Source organism: Eurosta solidaginis, chromosome 4 (genome assembly GCF_040869045.1).
Source record: "Eurosta solidaginis isolate ZX-2024a chromosome 4, ASM4086904v1, whole genome shotgun sequence".
Taxonomy (NCBI): Eukaryota; Metazoa; Arthropoda; class Insecta; order Diptera; family Tephritidae; genus Eurosta; species Eurosta solidaginis.
This window is the reverse complement of record NC_090322.1, coordinates 269,483,677-269,500,244: the sequence shown is the minus strand read 5'-3', so window position 1 is coordinate 269,500,244 and position 16,568 is coordinate 269,483,677. Positions and strand designations below refer to the sequence as shown.

Genomic DNA, 16,568 nt, shown 5'->3' with positions numbered 1-16,568 from the left:
AAAGCGAAAGTTAAAGTTAAAAATAAAGTTAAAGTTAAAGTGAATGTTAAAGTTAAAGCGAAAGTTAAAGTTAAAGTGAATGTTAAAGTTAAAGCGAACGTTAAAGTTAAAGTGAATGTTAAAGTTAAAGCGAAAGTTAAAGTTAAAAATAAAGTTAAAGTTAAAGTGAAAGTTAAAGAGAATGTAAAAGTTAAGGCGAAAGTTAAAAATAAAGTTAAAGTGAAAGTTAAATTGAAAGTTAAAGTTAAAGCGAAAGTTAAAGTGACTGCTAAAGTTAAAGTGACTGTTAAAGTTAAAGCGAAAGTTAAAGTTAAAAATAAAGTTAAAGTTAACGTGAAAGTTAAAGTGAAAGTTAAAGTGAATGTTAAAGTTAAAGCGAAAGTTAAAGTTTAAAATAAAGTTAAAGGTAAAGTGAAAGTCAAAGTGAATGTTAAAGTTAAAGCGAAAGTTAAAGTTTAAAATAAAGTTAAAGTTAAAGTGAAAGTTAAAGTTGAAGTTGAAGTTAAAGTTAAAGTTAAAGTTAAAGCGAAATTTAAAGTTAAAAATAAAGTTAAAGTGAAAGTTAAAGTTAAAGTGAATGTTAAAGTTAAAGCGAAAGTTAAAGTTAAAAATAAAGTTAAAGTTAAAGTGAAAGTTAAAGTTAAAAATAAAGTTAAAGTTAAAGTGAAAGTTAAAGTTAAAGCGAAAATTAAAGTGAATGTTAAAGTTAAAGCGAAAGTTAAAGTTAAAAATAAAGTTAAAGTTAAAGTGAAAGTGAAAGTTAAAGTGAATGTTAAAGTTAAAGCGAAAGTTAAAGTTAAAAATAAAGTTAAAGTTAAAGTGAATGTTAAAGTTAAAGCGAAAGTTAAAGTTAAAAATAAAGTTAAAGTTAAAGTGAATGTTAAAGTTAAAGCGAAAGTTAAAGTTAAAGTGAATGTTAAAGTTAAAGCGAACGTTAAAGTTAAAGTGAATGTTAAAGTTAAAGCGAAAGTTAAAGTTAAAAATAAAGTTAAAGTTAAAGTGAAAGTTAAAGAGAATGTAAAAGTTAAGGCGAAAGTTAAAAATAAAGTTAAAGTGAAAGTTAAATTGAAAGTTAAAGTTAAAGCGAAAGTTAAAGTGACTGCTAAAGTTAAAATGACTGTTAAAGTTAAAGCGAAAGTTAAAGTTAAAAATAAAGTTAAAGTTAACGTGAAAGTTAAAGTGAAAGTTAAAGTGAATGTTAAAGTTAAAGCGAAAGTTAAAGTTTAAAATAAAGTTAAAGGTAAAGTCAAAGTCAAAGTGAATGTTAAAGTTAAAGCGAAAGTTAAAGTTTAAAATAAAGTTAAAGTTAAAGTGAAAGTTAAAGTGAATGTTAAAGTTAAAGCGAAAGTTAAAGTTAAAAATAAAGTTAAAGTTAAAGTGAATGTTAAAGTTAAAGCGAAAGTTAAAGTTAAAAATAAAGTTAAAGTTAAAGTGAATGTTAAAGTTAAAGCGAAAGTTAAAGTTAAAAAATAAAGTTAAAGTTAAAGTGAAAGTTAAAGTTAATGTTAAAGTTAAAGCGAAAGTTAAAGTTAAAAATAAAGTTAAAGTTAAAGTGAATGTTAAAGTTAAAGCGAAAGTTAAAGTTAAAAATAAAGTTAAAGTTAAAGTGAATGTTAAAGTTAAAGCGAAAGTTAAAGTTAAAGTGAATGTTAAAGTTAAAGCGAAAGTTAAAGTTAAAAATAAAGTTAAAGTTAAAGTGAAAGTGAAAGTTAAAGTTAAAGTTAAGGTTAAAGTTAAAGTGAATGTTAAAGTTAAAGCGAAAGTTAAAGTTAAAAATAAAGTTAAAGTTAAAAATAAAGTTATAGTTAAAGTGGAAGTTAAAGTTAAAGTTAAGGGTAAAGTTAAAGTCAAAGTTAAAGTTAAGGTTAAAGTTGAAGTTAAATTCAAAGTTACAGTTAATGTTAAAGTTAAAGTGAATGTTAAAGTGAAAGTTAAAGTTAAAAATAAAGTTATAGTTAAAGTGGAAGTCAAAGTTAAAGTTAAGGGTAAAGTTAAAGTCAAAGTTAAAGTTAAGGTTAAAGTTGAAGTTAAATTCAAACTTACAGTTAATGTTAAAGTTAAAGTGAATGTTAAAGTGAAAGTTAAAGTTAAAAATAAAGTTAAAGTTAAAAATAAAGTTAAAGTTAAAATGAAAGTTAAATATTAACTTCTCATTTATTCAATAAAAGTAAAAAATTTGTTTTCTTATCGGTCAACACGCTTAAAAAGGTTAACTTGAATTAATATCAAAGACAAAACTTGAATTAATATCAAAGAAAAAAAAATTTTGCATAAATATTATAATTGCATAAGTTGATAATATGCAATAGCTTTACCGCGGCAGTCCCCGAGTGCCACACGTCCTTTTTTTCTTATTATTGCATTGTCATCGTGTTCGGAACTATATTCCAAGTTTCAAGCTTGTAGCTTATCGGGAAGTTACTTAAATTTCAATTACAAAATTCGTGCCGGCCAGCCTGTCAAGTCAAGCTAAATAAAACCGTTTAAAAACCAAGACATGGAAACCCATAAACAAATCAGCCAAGATCCCGCATTCCGGAGTTGTTGTATTTGTAATCGAATTTGAAAAAAAGTTTGATGACGTAGCGCTTTTGAAGTTTTTCGATTTATTACATTTCTCTCATATTTCGCTACCAGTGTTCGGAGTATTTAAAACTGTTACCTGAGTAAACGACTACGGCGGAGAAAAAATAAAATTTTCGGAGAATATTTTTTTCCTTTTTGAAAGCAGGCGAACAACTAACATCAAATTGATTTGGTGGCTTGCCAATCCCTTCGATTGTGTTTTCGTCATGAAAAGTTTCTCAGCAAAAAAGTTATCTGCCTTATCAGATGCACATGGAGTCGGCCTAAAACGTGTAGGACTACCAAATAATGCTCCCATTAGCACACAGCATTCTGGAAGAAAAGTGGGCTCTATCTCCACGGATATTTATCGCGAAAAATATTATTATTATTTTCGGTTTATCATACATTTTTCATATTCTTTTAATGACAGAAGGTTTCAGGACTAGGGCAGATTTCTGTAGGAATGACAATGGCGACCTGGTAACTGACGTACAGAGTGTGGGGGAAGACGAATCCGATACCCCGATTGCCGATGATGAAAAACACGCTCCGGCATCCAACTTTGGCGAAGTGAGAATGGCAATATTACGGCTAAAAAATCCCAAGGTGCCAAGTAATGGCGGGATACCCGCCGGGCTGTTCAAACATGGAGGCGAAGAGTTGGTATAAGATAAAGAAACAAAAAAATTGGGTCTTGCAGTAAATGTGGACAAGACGAAGTACTTGATGTCATCGTGGCCTTTGTAGCCACGTCACTGTTGACGGATATAAATTGGAGACTGTGAAGGATTTCGTCTATTTGGGAAGCAGCATTAAAAGCAAAAACAATGTCGGCCTCGAAATAAAACGGAGAATAACTCTGGCCAACAAGTGCTTCTTTAGAAATTGAAAAGTAAAGTCCTGTCTCGACGAACAAAATTCTCTCTCTACAAGTCACTCGTCATAACTGTCCTGATGTATGGCTCGGAATCATGGAAAGTGTCGAGAGAAAATGAGATGGCTCTTGGAGTATTCGATAGAAAAGTTCTCCGGAGGATTTATAGTCCTATCCGTGATGTCGACGGCGAGTATCGAAGGAGTTATAATGATGAACTATATGAGCTTTTCGCAGATATGACGATAGTGCAGCGAATAAAAACAGAAAGCTTCGCTAGCTAGGTCATGTTATGCGGATGAACGGATACGCTCCAACAATTTGTAAACAGAGGAAAGAGAAGACCTCCACTGAGTTTGGAGAGTCAGTTGGAGGAAGCTTTGACCTCGCTTGGTGCTCGCAATTGGCGACTGTTATCGCAAAACAGGGTTAGCTGACCTCACTGACTCAACGTACTTCATGTTTTTATATAAAACTTCAAGAAGAGCAGTATGTTGAATTTAGACAGGATTTACAGATCGCGTCCGGACACATTTATTGCTTGCATTTTACTCCTTCTATTCTGATTCCATACGAAAAATGTGAAGAAACATGTCTTAAGACACGGACATGTCTTAAGACACGAACAATCATTCCGTCCAATCGTCACTTGTAAACAATCAGCTTTTCATACGTACATATGCATTGAAAACTTCAACCAAAAGGTATTAGGTAGTTATACTATTTAGTTTTCAATTCGACCCAAATAAACCTTTAAGATAAAAAATGTAGTAGGAGCTAAGAGCGGAGCAAATACTCCGATTGTAATAAGGTCTGAACACTGCGTCAGCAATTAAACATGTTGTCAAAAGTGTGACGTCATGCCGAGAAATTTATTTCCCAGCCAACTATGATTTTTTGCTCTCTCATTTTTTAATGCGGGATCTGTTTACTGGTTCATGATGGAAACCTGTCCCCTGACATCAAAAGCTTCTCAGCGAAAACTCATCTCCTTTGCAGATGCTGTTCGAAGTCGGCATAAAACATGTAGGCACCGTTCCGCCAATTTATAGGAAAAATTTAATAAGGAGCACGGCGCAATTTGGAAGAGGAGCTTGGCCTAAAATAATGATTTTTTGCCTGGGCCTGAGGAGACAATAAAAATATCAAACAAAAATGTGTTTCTCAGGCGGCCCGCGATTTAGAGGTACTAAGACATTTTTTTTTAATTCAGGAGAGTCTTTAGTTGTTCCATGTGCAAATTTTAAGCCGAATTTCAAAAGCACCGACTATTGATAATAATTTTTTGCCTGGGCCTGAGGAGACAATAAAAACATTAAACAAAAATGTATGTTTACATGAATCTGAATCGTAAAGTTTTCGTGGTGACACTGATGATGATTCATCTTCAAAAAGTCTTCGAACAATACCACCAACTCTGTATCAAAGTTCAGATTATTTAAACGACTTCAATATCGGTACCGTGAATAATGAGTTTTTGCGATCTGAAGAAGTCAACGAAATAATTCGTCGAGTTCATCAAAAGTGTCCTGTTATTTTTCCACGTGATTGTCATGACGAGGCATTTCCTACCTCGTTGTTAAACAGAATTTTGCCAAATGGAGAGAAATTGGAATGTGACTGGTTAGTGTGGAGTGCCAGTAGCAATGCCTTTTATTGCCCACCATGTCGTCTATTAAGCACCAAGTATAATAAATCGACCTTAAATTTGTTCCGCGGATATTCGAAATTTCTTGTATGGAAGAAGCTATACGATAAACTGCCATGACACGAAAATACACAAGATCACATTAAATGTTATATTCAATGGCGATCTTTACAAAATCTAATTCAAAAGGAGGCTACAATTGATATACTTATCAATGAACAGCTAATCACTGAAACTCAAAAGTGGAAAGAAATTTTATATAGAATTTTAGACACAATTTTATTTTTGGGTGAAAGAGGCCTAGCTTTCAAAGGCGAGAGTATATATCTTGGTGAACGAAACGATGGACATTTTTTGGGCATCTAAGATCTCATAAACCAATATGATCCGATACTTAGAGATCATTTGGAGAAAGTTAGGATTTCACAACAGCAGCGCAAACGTTTACAAGTTCACTATCTTTCCCTAGACATTCTGAACGAGTTTATAGAAATTTGTGCAAAGCACGTGAGGGAAACTATATTAGATCAAGGCAAGAAAGCCAAGTATTTTGATATTATCGTTGATGCTATGCCTGATGCTAGTCACGTTGACTACGTTCATTTTGCGCTAACTCCATTTCAATTCGAAAGCAAAAAATTTTACAATTCAAAACCGGTTTTTGGCTTTCGTGAATTGTAACCAAAAAACTGGGACAAGTATTCCCTCTCCTCACCACTGCTTATAATTTTCACTGATTACAATGCAAATTAAATTCACAAATTTTCATTATTTATTTAAATTTTAACTATTTCACACGCCTTTTAGAAAGGGGTGGTGCCTGACCATCCGGAATACGTCGTGCTCAAACTTTCCAAATATTGTATTCCTGATTTTTTATTTATTTTTATTTTCTTGGTTTTTTATGCTATTGTTGTTACTGTGTCTGATTTTTTTGCTGTTTTCTTGCGAATAACCGAGCAGTCAAAATTATTCACCCGGTTGTTCCGGCGCAATGTCCATTACGAAGTGTATTTGGTTGAAAGTTAACATCCATCCACTGGCATCCATCTCATTCAACTATCATTTATTGACATCTCAAAAAAAAAGAATTTCTTCTTGTAACAGTAAATGTCATTGTAGTGAAACAAGTGCAACTGTGGGCATACTCACATTCGAATAGATATACATAAATAAATAAATACCTAGCTAATTGAATTTAATGAACGCAACATTAGTAATTCATACAGTGGCGTACCGAACGCGGTTGGGGTTGGGTATAGATGCCTATCGTCGATGTACAAATTAATAACCGGACTGCCAAATACCTATCTAATTTATTATTATTAATGCTAAATTTATTTAGCTCATACTATTCCTGACTAGCACTGTAAAATAAGTTGTAAAATTGTTGTGATAGGAACAAATTTTTAAATAAATACAAATACAAAATGCACATAGGTCCTGGAATCCGCAGTGGTCATTTGATACCTACGTTTATCATCCTATGTTAAACCTTGGAAAAGTTGATTCTTTGTATCTTTAAGGGACGTTTAATTAAAGGAAAATACTTTTTTTATATAACCATAAGTTTTTTTAATTGAAGATTTTTTTTTTTACTTAAAGAATAGTTCGGCGGTCCCATGAAAGACCACGTTTCAAAATCCCATGGAAGACTAACATATTCGTGTTCGCGTGGAAAACTTACATAATTCGTTAAGAAAAGTCCAGATTTGCGTCGTGCGAATATTTTTTGACAAAGTTATGCAAAAACCATATTATATTATTTTGATCAATATCTGCGGGACCCTAGGAATTGTGGATAAAACAAGTGTGATAACTTCTGCATAGACGTCAAAATAACAAATAGAATGGATCACCTGATTTGTCTCTTCTCTTTCTCTTTTCTCTTCTTTCTATCAACCGCTGAAGATAGCTAGCCCCATTTTGAATTCATATCATACAAGTGGCGAATGTTTGAAAAAAACGTTCACAATAGTAAACAGCGTAGATCACCTATTCCATCACTGTTCGATTACTTATATACATAATTAGCTCAATAGTGGTTATCAAACATTTTTTTAAACGACTGGTATATTCCATTATTTACATATTTTAAAATGTTTGCTTAACTGGCTGCTCATATTTTATCTAATAACTAGATTTTATAAATGAAAGTCAATATGTAGTCCGATATTGTGTATACACATTTAACCGGAAAGCTGTTTTGAAACACAAATGGGTGATTTATGGCACTTAAATTTAAAAACCGCGAGCAAAAACAAACCTTACAGCCATTCTCCCTGTCAGCTATTATTTGACAGGTGGGTATGGTAATGGAGGAATAGAAAGATTTTTCACTTGTATGAATTCACAATAGTTAGCCCTATGCGCCGCTATATTGAACACCCTGTTAGAACGCTGCTATAAAGTTGCCATATTGAACATTCTGTCAGGCAGTTGAAGGATAAGATATCACACTTGTTTTATCCACAATGACCAGGTAGCACATGAAATGTTAATAATTCATTTTATTCGTCATAAAATTGTCAACAACTTGTAAAAAATATTACAGGGCAAAAATAAAATGTTTATTGTCTGTCACGTCAGACAAGTCAAGTGACGAAAGAAAAAAATGTGGAAAACTACATATATCACGAAAAGAAAGAATGTTTAACTTTTCATGTACAACCTATGGTTTCCCAGAGAACTTGCAGTTCTTGAAGTGTTCCTCCCATTTCGACCACTTGTGATGATCAACAAGCTGTCTTATGCGCATGTTTATGTGCCTAATTTGAGAAGGGTCGAAATCTTTCTGTCTTACAAGGTCAGAATCACCCCTCCTAGCTTAGACCCTATTTGGGACCTTGTACCTCCTTGTACCTCTCAGTAAGGCTCTTACTGACACCATCTGCGTATGACGTAAGTTTGACGGTCCCTCATCGAACCGCCTGAGCAGTTAATTGATGACCAGCGTCCACATTAGTGTTGGTAACACCCCGCTCTGCGGCGTGCCCCTGTACTGTTTAGTGGCCTTATACATTGTACATTGTGAAATAATCTTCCTGCAATTTAACATGCACCCGATCCATCTGGTTATGACTGGATGCACTACAATGTAGTTAAGACCACCGACGATCGCCCGTTTAGAGACATTGTTGAAAGCCTCGGCAATATCTAAGAAGACTCCTAAGGCATACTCCTTAAACTAAAAGGCTTTTGCTATGTTTATTACCATCCTATGTAGTACAGTGTCTACCTACTTGCCTTTGGTATACGCATGTTGTGTTGTGCAGAGCAGTTTTTCATCCACGTTGGTCTTTATATACACATATATCAGCCTGTCAAAGGTTTTGAGCAGAAATGATGTTAAGCTAATGGGCCTGTAGTCTTTGTGGTACATATGACCGATGTTGTAGTTGTTGTAGCGATAAGGACACTCCCCGAAGGCCTTAGGGAGTGTTATCGATGTTGATGGTCCTTTGCCGGATGCAGATGCGGTACGTTCCGCTACCAAGCCCAACCATCTCGGGAACGATTTGTTATGACCACATGCGACCTTCTTGACCATACCGCCCTCCCACCCCCTAGATCCATGAGGAGTTCCGGGTCGCCAGAGCCTCGGCTGTTAATGAAACAGCATTCGCCACGGATAGGTGAGGTTGACAATTGGGTTTGGAGAAGCTCTGTATATATTGCGCTGGCAACCTGACAGGGTTGCGCTACACAACCCCTTGAATCTATTTATTTGGTCGCCTCTTACGACAGGCATACCTACCGCGGGTATATTCTGCCCCCTAACCCGCTAGGGGTGCAAATGACCGATATTGTACACCTTTGGTAGTCCTCCACCCGCCCCTTTGCTCTATGGCTTTCGAGGTCCTTTCCGACTTCGTTTGTTATATTTGGGACCGCTTTTCCTTAGTCGCATTTGAGTTTTACCTGTACCCCAAGACATTTTGCCAAGTTACGCGTACAATATATCCTCCGCCTGCTTGTTTATTCGGAAGATGTAGAACTGACCCTCCTCCGTAGGCCGAGTAAGTACCTTCCAATGCTGTGCCGGTATATTCGGATTCTGACTCAGCAGAAGTCCCAGCGTATCTTCCGACTTCATCACGCATGGTTTCAATACTTAAACCTTTGGTACCGTGGGAATCTCGCTTTATCCACCACCTCAAGCCGCTCGCTCGTGCCTTGCCTTGGGAGGTTTGGGGTCACTTCCTCCAGCCACCGCAAGCTCGCGATGTTGTCGCATGTTATCATCTTCACACCATTGACACCATTGATTAACTATCTTGTTTCTTTGTAAACTTATGAAAAATATTAGTAGTAGGAGGTAAACAATTCACAATTGGCAAATAAGTACTAAGCTGCATAATTCCTTAGTATTTTTCTGATTTTGTGGTTGTATATCCTGTGGGGATGAAGAAAGAACATTTTATGAAGACTACGGATCGGGCACTTCCGTAAACCTACAAACATACGAAACCTTAATCAAATTATAAAATCAGGGCAAGGCCAAAAATAAGCTCAACTTTTCTCTCAAAGTCAAAGCCTAAGTTTACAGTTCTAAGAAAATCAGCATTTTTTCTATTTTGCTGCTCTTTGCCCTTTCCCAAAGTGTTTTTCAAAAATGTTCAATCTCAGGATTCTGTTTTGAAAGCGCCTTCAGAATTAGGTTGAAGAACGTTCGAAGAATTTATTTACAAACCTCATTTCCAAACCGAATCCATACCAGGTGGTGGCAAAGCGAATTCAACCAATTCGCCGTGCAGAAGAATTTCAAGTCAAAAGAAAATTTTCATTGATTTCGATTAACTGACATATTGTTGTACAAAGCTTGTATGGAAAATTATCAAGAAGAAGCAATCAGCTGTTGGGATAACAACACCTGGTACTGAATTCGCCTTGCCTCATTTCTCATGTGAATTTATGCTCAGATGGGGAGGTTTTGAAACAAATTTTGAGTGTTTTTGAATAACATTCTTGTCTACGGCGTTCTTCAAACAAATTCTGGGAAAATGACAAAAGCAATATAATTCTTTATCAATTCACGAAATATTAAGTAAAAAATTAATAACTTCCCTAAAACCTGTTGAAATTTGTAAAACTACTATCCTTGCTTCGCAAAAAATACCCGTCCTGATTTTTAGTTTTGGGAGTGTAAAAGCACTGTCAAGTTTTCAATTGATTTTTATTACAGTATCGATATGCTAAATGAAGTTACATTATTTTACCGAATTCGCTATAACTTTGCTATTTTTGAAACGATTTGTAAATTATTAATACTGTGACGAATATTAGCATCACTAACCGATACTAGTATCACTAAGCTGATACTAAGCAGCCACTCGTTTGTACGTAAACAAGTCAATCATCATTTACACACATACATATGTACATACAAGGCAACGAAGAGATACTCGCAAACACATGTAATCATCAGCCGAAGTAGTACTCACGCATACACCCGCATATGGTTATAAGAGAGACATAAACTACAAACAGGTTTACATGTATATAGCTAATAACCAAGCAAGGGATACAATTGTTCTGGAATACAGATTCGCGAAATGACTAGACCTTAGGAGAAATGGATGAACGAGAAAACTGAGAGTATAAAAGCAGCGCAAGCTGAGGAATCAGTAATCAGTTTGATTTAAACACGCAATTAGTTGTGAAGTATAAGTGTTATTGTGAAGTACTGTAAAGTACCCTCAAAGTAGTATAATAAAGACCTTTTTGCATTACTGAATATTGGAGTATTCGACAATTTAGCGATTCGAACGTTTGCAGAAGGTTTCAAATAAACGGAATTCCCTAAATTCGTTACAATACCAATATGATGAGAAAATAATTTTTCTATAATACCCTATCGAAATGAAGACAAAATAATTGTTCCTTGTTGATGCGAGATGCAAAATTCCGCGATGCGACTCTTAATTGTGCTATATTTCCTAATCTAATGCTTTTTCGGAAACTTAAACTCATTGACTCAAAAACTAACTTATATACGAAATTACAAGGAAACCAAACCATTTAGTTATTTCAATCGATATCGATGTGACCTTTTCGTGAGGTCGGATTGTGTGGCATCGCTAACAATTGAGTGCCTCATCAATTAGTTAACAAAGAAAATTTGGATTAACCTCCTTCCATAAATTTACGTGCGCCGTTCACTCTATTCGTTTATATACTACTTACATATATGGGTTTATAAAAAAATTAAATAAAAGCTTTTTTTACGTCTCACCCCTTCAACGGTGATACCGAGGTAAAAAAAATATGATACACAAGTTTTGATCCCAATCAGAGACGTGCCACAAAGGGTTGAATGGTCAGATTTCGCTGGGGACTTAAACAATTAAAATACATTTATTTGTCTTCAATAACCGAAATCGATAAATTTAGGCATTCACATGGGGGTCAAAGTTCAGACATAAGGTCGTCGCAGCCACACCGTAACGGTCTAACATCGGTGACAAAATATATGTTTTATCTTTGGTGAAATGTAGCTGAAATGTTTCATTAATTTCATTTTTACGGACCAACCTAAAGTACATACATTGGAGCAACAAGTACACCAATTTACAATTTAGATACAGAATTACATGTGCATTGCTTTAATTGAGAAAAATGCAGAATGCGTCGTCGTCGTCCACTATACATGCCCATAACTTTGTTTACTAAAAAGGTGGAAAAGGCCAAACTTGTTTTTTTTTTGTATGTTAAGATTAATATTAACCATACAAATAAAAGAAAATAGGAAACGGGTGTATAACATAAGCCCGACTTAAAAAATCTAGAGGGTTAAATGTTGTCATCAGTAATCGTTCCCCAGATTGGTCGGGGTAATAACAAAGGACCATCAACATCGATAACACTCCCAAAACCATCGGGTTGTGTCCTTATCGCTACAACAACATTGTTTTTTAAAAAATTGGTTTCGTATTGATTAACATCCAAAGGTATAGATTATAACTGCAATTTCTAGGGTATGCGGGATAGATCCGAATTTTTAGACCTCTTGCATTAGCCACAGAAAATAATGTTAAATTCTTAAAGAATCGCAGCAAAACACCCTGTATAGCTCCACCTAAGCAATTCTGGCATCCTTGTTTCAGTTATCCTTGTTTCGTGATAACTAATACCAATTGCCTAGTCTCAATAGGTACCGTACACTGTTTGAAGTGTCGGAAAATATCGGTCCAATTTAAAAACGCAATATCCAAACCAAGAAAAATGAAAGAAGGGGCTACCTCCCGGTGGTGAGCACAGGTTCTGGCTCTTCCAAATGTAGGAAATATTGGACATCTACGTTGATGGCAATACGCTGCCAACTTACCGGAACAAGAAAATACTATGCGTGACGTTCCACAGTGACCTGCATTTTAATGAGAATGCAGCCGCAATTATACCCACAGTTTTGATCCGTAAACAAATCTTGAAGTACCTTGCTGGCAGCATGTTCTACGCTTCTCCGATTCGGTCGTCGAGCTTAAGACAAATAAAGTGAAGAAAGTTGCAGGCCTGTTAAAACACGGTGTTTAAAACTGCCACGGGATGTCTTTTTATGATGTCAGAACATCATAAGGGCAGAAAATAAATGCTGGACAATCTCTTAAACTTCAAGAAACTTGAGGATCCTAAAATATCTTCAAAATCACTACATACAGATCCTGCAAGCCAGAGTTCAACCGTTTAAACTATGTAGAAGTTAGGGTTGCCAGATTTTTATTTCGAGTTCCCGGGACAAACCTCAAATTTTAGCCAAATTCCCGGGACATTTGAAAAATAAAAAACACCTATATAAGGTATGGGTTGCTCATTCGGCGAAATAATTTTTAGATGGAATTAAACTTTTGGTAACGTTTTACAAGACGGTGCACCACCTAATTTTAATAAAAATTTATCAAAGGTAGTATCAAAAAATGCGTCTCGAAAAAAAATTTATTTCTGTCCAATGTTATCTACAAAAAACCGTAAAATGACCCCGAGGGTCCGAAATATACAAAAAAAAAACAACAACCACATGAAAAGTTTAGCCGATTTTTTGCTTATATCTTTTGATAGAAATAAAAAATTTAAATTTTCGCTTTCGGATTCTAAAAACGGAGATCGAGACGCGTTTTTTGATACCACCTTTGATAATTTTTGATAAAAATTAGGTGGTGAACCGTCTTGTAAAACGTTTGCAAATTTTTTAAAGTCACTTATTTATAACAAATATTTTTATGAAACGGGCTAACAATTAACACGTTTAATGTGTTTCATGCGAATTCAATATTTTATGGATTCATTTTTCAAACGTTATTTTAAAACATAACACTTCCCAATGCCAAAATTTATATTTGGGTGTGCGAAATGTCAAACATTGGCAATATTCAGAACCACAGTAGGGATGAATTTTTTTCTTTACAGAGTTGCAAGCAATACGCTAATGAGCTGAATACAACCGAAGCCGCAAATATGGCCATATTTCGTATCAGATTATAATTTATTAATGTTGATATTGTGAAAATTCCGGGACATAGCATTTCCCGGCGGGACACTTCAAAATTTGTGAAAAAACGGGATGTCCCGGCCAATTTCTACATAGTTTAAGCTTTAAATTGAAAGATACTTACTCGCTTTCATCGTTACTTAGTTTTTGTAGATATTGAGCGCGTGCTTCATCGTGACATTTCTTTTTTAAATCAATTATTTTCTGACGTTCATGTTCAATCACGTGATGACCTTAAATGCAAATGAGAAAACAAGTTTCATATTCAAAACTGCACTTTATAAACAAATTAAACTTATGTATGGAGTTCACCTTGCTGTGCCAATAACAATTGACGATTTCTTTCAATTTCTTTGATACTATCAAATATTCTTGTGCTGGCACCTTTTGTTGATATGGGTGCATTGCTTGTCACTTTACAAATGCGATCAATATCATCCTGTGATGGTACACGACGTTCCAATGGATTCACTTCGAAATCATCATTGCCAAGTGTAAGATTGAAATTGACCTTTTCTGCATGTCGGTTTTCATCAATCGCAGTGTCACATTTGTCAAGTAGGCTATGAGCTTCATTTAAAGCAACATCAGCATCATTTATATCGACTACATACAGCTGTTTACGTTTGGGCGTACTTGTGACAGGCGCTTGGGTGGGTAATTCAATTTTATTATTGAAGAACATATTCTCATTGACACTCTTTGACATCATATCCTCATTTGTATGTTTGGGACAAAGTAATTCAGCTGAACCGAAAAGCGATTGAGACATAACGCCTACTGCAAGATTACTCTGCGATTTTGGTGAAGCTGAGGACGATGTTCTGGTACTCAGATCTTCTTCTGATGAATTCACTTTCAAATCACCGGTTATATCGCAAATATTATTCTCTACCTGTTTCAAAAGTTCTTGCTCTATTTTGAGTGTACTGCATGCATTGATTAATTTGAATTTTAATGTTTTAGCATACGCCGATGTATTGCCCATATCTTGTCGCTCCAAATGTTGTAATTCAATACGCTTCTCTTTTATTTTTGTTTTTAAACTAGTTTCCTCATTGTGCAGCTCATCACGATAGGCATGCCATTCTGATTCTTCTTCCAAATATTGGAACTCTAAATCCTCAAATGTTTTCCGGTCATTTTCCAATGATTCGCTGACATTACGGAGCTCCTCTTTAAGGCAGTCATCATTTGGTTTCAGCTGCAGCATTGATTTTAATCTGTAATCGATAGAAGCAAATTTTTAATTTGTGGTTAAATTAATATTTTAAAGTAACTACTTATTCATCTGATCTTGTTTCATTTCAATTGACTGCTTTAGTTTTGCTTGTTGATTCTCTTCCATAACACGCGTGGCATTGCGTTGTGCCTCGAACCGGTGAATTTTGCTCTGCAAAAGTTCTAGTTGTGTTTCCAATGCACCCACGGAATCGCCCATCGAGTTTACCTCGGCAGTCACTAGAGCCTTTTCCATATCCAGCTAGAATATAAATATATGTTAGTACTCATTTGGGTATAGATATTCGCAGAGTTGGGCAATATTGCAGTACTAGTAGAATGCAACCCTTTGAAGGGAATCCCATCGCAGTTTATAGCTTCTCCAACCCAATTGTCAACCTCACCTTCCAATGGCGAATTCTGTTTCTTAAGCAGCCGGGGCTCTGGCGACCCGAAGTTCCTCATGAACTAGGGGGTGGGCGACGGGATGGCTTATAATGTTCAATCAGATCATATTAAATCGTTCCCGAGATGGTCGGGCTTACACCTTTATAGTGCTTGTTACCGGAACGTGCAGGATCTATATCCGGCAAAATGCCATCAACATCGATAACAATCCCCAAAGCCTTCGGCGAATGTATTTATCGCTACAAAAACATCACAACAAGTTTTCCTTCAAAAATTTGGAAAAAAATGTCCCCTATTTCTGTCCTAGGTATTAAAATATTTACTGATAATTAACCTACAGATGCTAATTTCAAGGTGGATTAAACCTCGGCATGCGGTCTCTGTAGGGGCGTTCCAACTTGTTTTAGTGTAGTCGGGAGATCAAGATATGGAAAGGAAAAATAAAAACAAATACGATGTACTCTCTGACGAGTAATCAAAAACAAAAGAACCGGAATCGCTCGCAGGAAGTAAACGAATGCATAGCTAAGTGGAGCGAGCTCAATAAGCAGACAAGGGTCTTTCACCTTGTGCTTCAACATCGGTAAAGCTCGCCTCCAGCTAGGTTGAATCCTATTGAGGGGAGTCCATCACTGAAGGTCATCGAGCACCTGATAGAGAACAAACTCTTATTCGCGCCTTTAACTGAGAGGTTTGTCGTGGCTGTAAGGCGCTAAAATGCGTGGGCGGCTTATTAAGAAAGTTTTTAGTGAAGTGTGTTGCTTAAACGAGCAGCACAAATGGTGGCCTTCCGTTAAAGACCATCCTGGCTTCGGAAATTCCAAAGAGATCCCGGGCGAATATTCGATTGCCCAGAGTTAAAATGAAGCTAATGAGCTCGAATGTCCCAACTGTACAGTTCTCAAGTAGCTGGGCAGGCTTTAGTTCGACATCAGAGATGCCAAACTAAAAATTTTCCCAAAATCATCTGCTATGCCTGCAAACTCCTAAAAAAGCCGCAACGATCGATATCGGTGGTAGGTGTACAGCAAGCCAAACTGCAAGGGTCAACCTTATGGCCTTCTCTTTGATATGGTACATGGGCCTATATAATAGGCTTTGTTAAATGTCAGCGCCTCTGATCACTCGGCTACCATGCCTCTGTTTGATCTAGTGGCTTATGTAATCTTAGCCCCATCCTATACTATTTGGTGTATTGACTTGTTTGTGTTTTAATGCGACGACCACGGAAAAGAACAAAAAGCGAAAGCAACAAGAAGAGTGTGTGAACGCTACCGCGAGTTGAAATGGGAAGCGAAACGCTTTTACAGGAAGAAAATAATAGGCAGAAAGACGGCAGTGCGAGGAGTTTGAGCTGCTAGCCA

At 35.8% G+C, this 16,568-nt stretch overlaps 1 protein-coding gene across 5 annotated transcripts in view; it reads right to left on the bottom strand.

Annotated features, from left to right (window-relative positions):
- Nucleotides 1-16,568, bottom strand: part of LOC137251463 (pleckstrin homology-like domain family B member 1) — a 229,946-nt gene that overhangs the window by 87,931 nt on the left and 125,447 nt on the right. For all 5 annotated transcript variants that reach the window (XR_010953255.1, XM_067786084.1, XM_067786083.1 and 2 more), the window contains 3 exons: nt 14,859-15,058; nt 13,888-14,798; nt 13,700-13,808 (listed from right to left, as the gene is read on the bottom strand). Coding sequence is in view for 4 of the 5 variants with exons in the window: in XM_067786084.1 (XP_067642185.1) it covers nt 13,700-13,808; nt 13,888-14,798; nt 14,859-15,058 (1,220 nt within the window). In the remaining variant the exon portion in view is untranslated. The remainder of the gene's footprint in view (nt 1-13,699; nt 13,809-13,887; nt 14,799-14,858; nt 15,059-16,568) is intronic.